The 9213-nt window shown below is 52.3% G+C and overlaps 1 protein-coding gene across 1 annotated transcript in view; it reads left to right on the top strand.

The window, feature by feature from the left end:
* Nucleotides 1-249: 249 nt before the first annotated feature.
* The window catches only part of KCTD16 (potassium channel tetramerization domain containing 16), a 759211-nt gene continuing 750247 nt past the window's right edge, over nucleotides 250-9213 (top strand). Inside the window, exons 1-2 of the mRNA XM_069652454.1 lie at nucleotides 250-1068; nucleotides 2034-3066. Of these exons, the coding sequence (XP_069508555.1) occupies nucleotides 2235-3066 (832 nt within the window). The 5' untranslated portion in view covers nucleotides 250-1068; nucleotides 2034-2234. The remainder of the gene's footprint in view (nucleotides 1069-2033; nucleotides 3067-9213) is intronic.

Below are 9213 nucleotides of genomic sequence, written 5' to 3'. Positions count from 1 at the left end.
GTGATTATAGGCAACAATACACCTGCAAGCACTGTCAAAGAAAGCAGAAAGTGAGCTGAAACTTGCAAAGCATCTCAGCCGTTACCCAGGACAACTCACAAGCTTTGTTTCTCCATTTGTATTATTAAATGTGTGTAGATATGCAGCACGTGCAATGGAATAGTCCTTAATTTAATGTACCTTCCTTCAGACTATTTGGAACAGTCATTTAAGAAGTGGGAGTTGTCCTCGCACGTGCTGGCCCAACGGCCCTGCAGTGTCATACCCTTGTAAATAACAGGCGTGGCTAGCAGGCAAATTAACATATGGTAAACATTACAGACAGTTGCCTGGCGGGGAAAGGACATCGATCCCGCAGGAACCCGGACCTACTGCCGGCCGCGCATGAGAAGCAGCAGATGCATTAGCCCATCGAGCTACCTGGCCGCCTGCTCGCTGAGCGCCCGAGTGGAGCGCGTCGACTGTGCCGTCCTCGCCGCCAGCTCCTACTCCTTTAAGATGATGTAATAGTTATTTCCCCGGACGGTTTCTTCCCTGCTCTGCTGGAATAACAGCGTCTCCGAGCTACAGTAGCACTGGGAGCGGTGGAGTCACAGCTCAGCCCGAGCAGCTGGGGAGGATGGAGCGTCCGCCGCGGCGCTAGCCGGACTCACCCGCTCCCCTGCTCTCCTCCAAGCCTATTCACGTTTCCAGGCTGCATTCTGAGGCCGGCCAGGAGATCCCCCGTGTTCCCATCGGACCTCGGCAGTTCTTCCGGTCCTGCTCCTCCGGGCAGGCATCTCTTGGGAAACTATCGCGACAGGGACGAGACGCAGGTTCTTTGCAATTCAACATCTCTCGATACTTGGAGCACCGGCGGGTCCTTGGCCTCTGCACCCTGAGGCTCCGCGCTGTCATTTATTATTCATTAGGATTGGTTTAGTGAGCGCATTTTCTGGTACTTTTTCTGTCTTTTTCGTCGCTTCTTTGGCAGGAGATGACATGAAGGAACCGGGGATGTCCCTCCCGTGGGGTGACTACCATCTTCTCTGAGGAGTTACTCCACTTCCCGCGGACCTCGCACCTGAGGTGACTATTGCGTTGTGTGTGTGTATGCATGCGTGTGCTTGCAGGACTCCTGTAGAGTATGCCCCAAGCAACATTGCTTGCATGTGACACGACCATCTTTGAAATGCATTCATCGTTCATGTAGCGCCCACCTTAAACTGGATCGTGTCTTGGCACATCATATCACGTTTCGAGTTATGCCATTATTAACACAGAGCGTTGTGTCCAGGCGTCCTTCGGGTGCACGGATGCGTACATCAGCACCCAGGGCTCGGTACCACGCAGACGCCGATTGCACGACGCTTTACAGAACGCAGCGCGAAATCCCTCGCCTGCAGGTGTCCGTTGGGGCCCGCACGCAACCTGGGGATCCCGCCTGCCACCCGCCAGGCGAGGCACCAACAGAGACGCGCATACACGATGCCTCTTGAAACCCCATTTGCAGGAGATGACGTGCTCCCCACCAACAGGCTCCCCGCCCCAATCCTTCGCATTTCTGCTCCCAAATTATGCCGCGCAGGTGCATTTCGAAGGTAAAGCGCGATAATCGCGCAGCACCTGTGCGGCTGGATAGAACAGCGGGTTAAACGCCTGCTGCGGAGAGCTGGACCGATGCAGCCGAAGGTGACCGATTTTAACCCTTGCAACCGCACAGCATGACACCTCCCGTGTCTGGAGTGTGCCGTAGGGATAGTCGTTTATGAATATCAATGTGCAGGCACATGAGCGTTTCTGCAAATCTGAATAAAGCAGGCATCACATTCACAAGCACTCTCAATTGTTGCCAGAAAACGGGATCGCTGCAAATGGGGAGGGGTTGAGTGATTTGCCCAAGATCACAGAGTGTGGTCGGGTGGGGAAGCCATTATCACAAGTCTCGTGTATATGTGTTGCACTGTCTGGTAGATCACAGCTTGTTTTTCTTTGCAAATTTCCCTTCGGCTCAGCAGACATTTAATCATTTTGTTTCCACATTATTCCAACAGAGCTCCCGATGATCACGACGCCGACCCCGCCTTCTGAACATGCTTGGGGAATGTAGTTCAGGCATGGTGTCTCGGCTACTGGTCGGCCTTCTGGACCTGCTTTGCAAATGCTAGGAATCCCTGTAGCCGGTTTGGAGATAGCAGCCCTCTGCTGGTCTTTGTGAGGATTGCAACTCCGGGTGATTCCGTTTCTGCTCAATCATGGCTCTGAGTGTCAACTGTAGGACTTACCTCCCGCCCAGAGACCAGGTGGCCGTTTTAAATTCCTTCCCCGACGTGGTGGAGCTGAACGTGGGTGGGCAAGTGTACTTCACCCGCCATTCCACCTTGACGGGGATCCCCCATTCGCTCCTGTGGAAGATGTTCACCCCAAAGCGGGACTCGCTCTGTGAGCTGGCCAAGGATGCCAAGGGAAGGTTCTTCATTGACCGCGACGGCTTCCTCTTCCGCTACGTGCTGGACTTCCTCCGGGACAAGCAAGTGGTCCTCCCCGACCACTTTCCAGAAAGGGGGCGCCTGAAACGCGAAGCTGAATACTTCCTGCTGCCTGATCTGGTCAAAATCCTGGCGCCCGATGACGTGAAGCAGAGCCCCGATGACTACTGCCACAGCGACTACGAGGAGGCCTCACAGGCAAGCGAGGGCCGGGTCTGCCCCCCGTCTTCACTGATGCCGCCTGACAGGAAATGGGGGTTCATTACCATCGGGTACAGGGGTTCATGTACCATGGGCCGTGAAAGCCAAGCAGATGCCAAGTTCAGGAGAGTGCCGCGGATTTTGGTTTGCGGGAGGATTGCCCTGGCCAAGGAGGTCTTTGGCGAAACCTTGAACGAGAGCAGGGACCCTGACCGAGCCCCGGAGCGCTACACCTCGAGGTTCTACCTGAAGTTCAAGCACCTGGAGCGGGCTTTTGACATGTTGTCGGAGTGTGGATTTCTCATGGTGGCCTGCAACTCCTCGGTGACCGCGTCCTTCGTCAACCAATACACAGAGGACAAGATCTGGTCCAGCTACACCGAATATGTCTTCTACCGTAAGTACCAATAGTTTACGCCGTTGCCATGGAACTCTCCCTGACAAGGCGTTATCTACACAGAGGATGTGTGGTGGGTGTTCTTCCAGGTGCCAGGTTGCCTTGCCTCACTGTATTCGAGCAGAACATCACCGCGGTGCCTTCCTTTGAGATGGTGACATCACATGCCCTGTGGGGGCTCACCAGGCATGGACCGGTGGAGTGGTGGGTAAGGTGGTCATGCAGCTTGAAGAGGATCATGGTGGTGGGGCAGCAGCCTTCCAGAATGCCCACCTGTCATGCCGGATGTATCTCACATTACCCGGGCCAATAGAAACCAGCGGCTGAGTGATCGAGCGAGTGGTTTGGTGGGCGAGTGAACCAGTGAGTGGGTAAAGGGTGGGATGAATGAGCAGCTGAGTGAAAGATTGAGTGAGTGAACCATGAGTGAGTGGGTAAAGTCGGTCTTGAGTCCACGTCACTGCTTCTCTGCACTGACCAGCCACACAGCACCAGGGTTTTTATTTTCCCATTGCGTTCCCTCAGGAGAGGGGTTGACAGGCGCTTGGCATGCTGCAGGTCTCTCACATGCGTGCCCACTGCTTTCTGGAATACTCTTTAGGGTATATGGATGGCCTGTGATACCTATAGGAGCACCTATGCATTGCTTATCACAGCCTCGATGCAACGTCACGGCTCCCTTTAGCAGTTGAGGTCGTCTATGCTTTGCTGAAATAATGCATCGCAGGTCCCTTGTGTTATCGCAATGCCTTCTTCCAGAGACCGAAGAGAGTGTAACAAGCAGAACCCTAAGCACAGTACCAACTTCCGTGTAACCAATGGAGCAAGCGGGTGACTCTTTTCAGCATGTTCTCGAGTCAGTTTTCTGTCTCTGATGGTCTTAAAATGAAGGGGTAAGAGTTATGGCCTCTGTTTTGTTTGCTGCTGGAGTTCAAGGCAGTAGCTTCGAAATCTATTGCCACCAGACATATATTTGCAGAGTTTGTGACCTTATAATTGAACGTAGCCTTCGGCCTCGTGTGTAGTTATTTTACTCTTTAATGACTCATACGACATCGTTATAACATGCAGTCGGCGATACTTACTCCTTGTGGACTGATAAAGTGCTCAGTTTGCCAAATACCCACTGCACCTTTAGGCTGGGCCATCATGGTTTATAAGGGTGATTTTTCCTCGCCGTTTATGCACGCGGCAGGGCCGATAACATGGGTCATGAGACCTTCCCCGCCACATAAACAAGTGGAAATGGAAGCCCATGCGCGAAGAACCCACCGGCCGCTAGATGGCGGTAGAGACCACAGCAATTCTTCCCTCGGACTGCCCCCGCGGATAACGGGTGTGTATTCTATTAGGGCACCTTAGATCTTTCTAAAGTCTTTTCATGATTTGGTTAGTGCTGGCCGTGTACTCGGTGCTGAAATGATGATGATTAGAACGCCACGGCAAAAAAAAAAATAAAAAAAAAATAATAATAATCAACATTCACTAGAAGATCACATTAAATAGGTATGAGTGGCTCTCCCATCCGAACAGCCGCGCCAGGCACTCGCTGGGTGTCGAAGCGACGGGCGTTCCTGTGCCAGTGGACGCCGATGGTGATAAGGGGCTTTCGGGAAGAGGGCGGGGGGAGGTGGTGGGTGACCAGAAGCTTTCCCTGCCCGGGTCTGGGCACTGGTGGTGCAGGGTGATCTGTTGTAACGGACGAAAAAGATGGTACGCGGAGGGGAGGGGGGGGGGGGGTCTGGGTTGAAGCCGGGCGTTGAAAATGGAGAGGTGAGTTTTGAAAATGGCAGGCATCATCAAAATGACAGCGCAAGGATGTGCCTGGAACCTGCCTGTTTGATTTTGTTTCTGGGAAAGATTGAAGACCCCTCCCTCTCTTTCGCTGCCTAGGGTGCACAGCCACACGAATTGCAATTCCCGGGGGCAGCAGGGAGTCCTCTGCAAGGTGGGGAGGGGTGGGGGTAGTGGGCAGCGCTCCAGACCAGTGATATCTTTGCACGCCTCCTGACAGGAGTCAACACGAGCCCTGCTCCACCCAAGGCCGTAGACTTGGGCAGGTGTGGGGCATGCAGCCGGTGTGGAATCGAGATGTGTGAATGTTTGCAGCTGGACCCTTGTGCACAGAACCACCTTCCTATGCGTGCATGCCGATTTCACCAATCGTCTAGGACGGTGTGGGATCTCCCACACCATTGGCTATCTCCCAGGGCACAGGTGTTTCATTGCTCATGGCCGCACAGAGAAGCAAGCACTTTCGGATCTGGAATGGCTCCGAGCGCTTCCGGGGTAATTTTCCAATGTCCTGGGCCGGATAAAAGGGGCGCTCATTTTGGAAACGTGTACATTGCATTACATACGCGTTTAGCTTCAACCAGGTCCCCTCTGTGCAACTGCAATCATTTGCACGGCAGAGTGCAAAACAAAGGTGTAAATATAGGCCCAGTCTGTAGGCCACCCTTTTGCACTGTGCAGTGTAATTTGAGTAAACGCTGCCTGTCATTTACGCATAGCAGGCTAATTTACAATGGATTCTTATGGAATCTGCCAGCTTTTTGCTGGTGTAAAAGGCAGGCGGATTCCATAGCAATTCATCGGTTTTACACCAGAATGAATGCTGGAGTGAAGCCAAGGCCCTGATTCATGCAAGTACTTGCGTGTAAAACGGGGATTTGCATGCTAGTATGCCCACAAATCCCCTTTCATCAAACAGGGATTTGCAGGCAGAATGGCTCGCAAATCCCCGTTTTACAAGCAAATAATTCCATGAATCAGGGCCGAAGTGTTTTATGGAGGCAGATGGGTCGAGAGAGGTGGGAACGTAAGTCCCATGCTATGCTCCCCCCCGAACCCTGGCCTCGAAACACAAAAATGCCTTGTAGAAAAAAATCAAAGTTTTAAGACAGGTGTAACACCTTTACGCCTGTCTGGAGCACCTCCATTTGTGCTCCAGGTACTTGTAAAATCAGCCCTAATGAACCATGTGTAAAACTTTTCATGCCTTGGTTTGCACATCGTTTGCGTGCCCGAGGGATTTAACACTATTCAGCGGGCAGAGGAAGGTACAGATCCTGCATTTCTCTTACTCCCATCTGCTTCGTCTGCCAAATAGGAATACTTTGCCACCAGTTTCCGACTGTGATGCAGGCAGCAAAGTGGCGGATTCCTATGGAATCTTCCAGCTTTTTGCAGCTGGAAAGTTGGCGATAACATAGTTATCCATTGGAAACAGCTCCCGCCACGCATGCGTCAAAGGCATTTTCCATTCCATTGCATGAAGGAAAAAGGAAAGCATACTTGTCCTTGGCACTTAAGGGGTTAAAGCACAATGTAAACTCGGGGACAGGCCCGGCCTTAGGAGGGGGGAGCCGGGCGACCGCCCGGGGCGCCGCGCCCCCCAGGGCGCCATTAGCCCCGCCACGCCAGCTTGGGGGAGTCTTTCAAGGGCTCCCCCGAACTGGCGTAGCGGGAGAAGGCGCAGCAGGTGGGCGCATTCAATGTCAATCGGGTGCTGAGCACCCGATTGTCACCAAATGCGCCCCACCGCCGCGGGCGCCTTCACCAACAAAAGGCACCTTAGCCCCCCGCCACGCCAGCTCTGGGGAGTCTTTCAAGGGCTCCCCCGAGCTGGTGTAGTGGCGGCAGGCACCTCACTGTTAGGCTATGCGCCCGCAGGGCGCTTTTAGGAACAATAGGTTGCTAATGCACCCTATTCATAGAATTGCCTCCTCACAGGAGCGAGGAGGTTTAAAAAAAACGTGCGGGGAAGGGGGGGTGCCAATCCGCCCAGGCCGCTGCGGCCCCTAAGGCCGGCCCTGCTCGGGGACGACCGGATGTAGCTACATCCCCTTGTACATAAAATAATAAAAAATGTGCAGAGAGGACGGCAATGCACATAAGTGTTCACACTTCCGCTACCTTCAGTGAAATAATCTCTTCCAAGAAAATACCCACCAACCTCCGGCCGGGGTTTCAAAGAAGGCTCTGCATCCAGAAGCCCGGCTTGGAACTAGCGATCCCAGGACGTGGCAGCCATTTGGGGTTATAGGTAGGTGTCCAGTCGTGAGTGCCAGAGGGTTTGCTTCTGGAGTTCAGCCCTCTTCTAAGCCCTCCCAGTTTTGATGGCTAGGGAAGCTGCGGCTCAGCTGGGTTATGCTCCTGCCCCAATATCACACAATTCTCAGGCCTCAAAGCTGCAGAGGAGATCACCTTAAAAAGCTGACGTCTTTATCTATCTTTGAGATAGTTCCGAAAACACACTCAGATTTCCGCCAGGTAACACTTCTCAGGCTTAAAACTTGGGGCGCCGCCCCACCTGAGTATTGTTTTGTTTTCTGCAATGACCCCCTCTTCCCTAGCACTTATTTAGTTCTTGCTTCTGGCACCCGGAAGCCTTTTTTTAGTAGGTGGCATCCTACGAGACTGACTCACTCATTTACTCATTCACTCACTCTAGAGTCTCTGTGGGGGTCATTTTACATCAAGTGGTAATTGCATGAGGAGACCCCCACCATTAGCACGTTTTTGCTTTTGGGACCCCTGCAGCCATTTTTTTACATTTTATTTTTTAACAGTGTGTAAAAGAAAGGAGTAACATCGGGCAAAATCGCCTCTGCTCTTTCCTTTTACATTTCCTGTGGTATAAAATGCAAATTACGCTTTGCAGACGACACTTGAACTGGGTCCCTATGGAGTCCGCCTGCGATTAGCGGGTGCTAAATGGTGGCGGATTGAATAGGAATCCATTCGTTTTGCAACTGCATTAAAATCTCATGTAGGATTACATTGCAATTTCAAGACACAGGAAGAGATATTAACTACGCTTCCTGCCATTCTCTCCCAGGAAATCAATTACAACAATTTAGAAAATGACACTAAAAAAGTTCAATACGCTTGTTCCCCTTTATTTATCAGCCCACCACATGTAACATGACCCCTTACGTCACATCGGTGACTTCAAAGCAATAATGTAAACTGGGCAAAAGTAATGGACCAAAATAACTCACACCATTTTCCTAATTTGTGCTTGTCTAGTGCAGGCCGGGTTCCCACTCTCACACTCATGGAACACCACCTCAGGACACAATCACCCCACTTGAGGCAGTACTTAACGTTGACATTCCTCTCTCCTCTACCTCCCCTGATTCTCACCCACCTCTGCGTGCTGCCTCCATGAGGCGCGGCGGTGAGGGGGGGTTCGCCATGCAGAATCACACACTCTGTTCAATTCCTTCTTGTTCTCTGCAAATCAATCCATTGGAGAGCTCTGCCCTGACTGGCGAACTCCATCTCTCGCTACCCATGCCCTCACACTCTGAGGTCCAAAGCCTGCCTCAGCCTTCCCGTGCCACTCACTCACTGTGCTACTTCTTGATTGTGCTCCTTCACACTACTGGCCCACTCCCCACTACTGATGTCCCCCCACACCCCGTACATGAAGTCCCTCACCACTGTATCAGGCCTAAATACTGCCCTGAAGAAGCTCAGTCGCTTCCTTGAAGGGGCATGCAAGTACTCTGTAGCTTTCAACACGCTCCATGATGCGCCTTCCTGCTATACTCCTACTTAGAGGTAACAACGACAAATCAGCAAGCTTGCAGCATTACTCGTAGGGCCTGATTCATGGGATTTTTTCTACAGTGCAAAGTGACTTTTCACTGGTGCAAAGTGACTTTGCTCTGAAAAAATACACTTTGCATTTTTCCATGAATCATGGGGGAGCAGTGCACCCTGTATTTTTGCAGTCCAAAGTCACTTTGCAGTGCAAAAATACACTTTGTAGTGCTCCATGAATCAGTGGGCCTCATTATGAGTATGCCGGTCTGATAACAACAGAACTGGTAAACTACCGGCACTGTTGTTTCTGGCCCCGGCATACTCCGAGTTCTGCGAGCGGGTGCCTTTCTGCCCGCCAGGTCTGACCTGGTGGGCGGAAAGGCACCCGCTCGCAGACCTTGACGGATGCACGGGTGCTGTTGCACACGTGCCGGTGCATCCAGCCTCCCCATTCCCACTGAGTCCAATGGGACTCGAATGGGAATGGGGAGTTCTTTTTCCAGCGCCTGACCGTATGGACCGCCGTGGCTGTACTGCCCCAGTGATTCTCCATTGCCAGGCGCCGGAATAAAAACAAGACTCTGGCGGCAG

Source organism: Ambystoma mexicanum, chromosome 3p, assembly GCF_040938575.1.
Source record: "Ambystoma mexicanum isolate Mex_15411 chromosome 3p, UKY_AmexF1_1, whole genome shotgun sequence".
In the NCBI taxonomy this organism is placed as follows: Eukaryota; Metazoa; Chordata; class Amphibia; order Caudata; family Ambystomatidae; genus Ambystoma; species Ambystoma mexicanum.
Note: the sequence above shows the minus strand (reverse complement) of the source record. Positions and strands in the feature narration are given on the sequence as shown.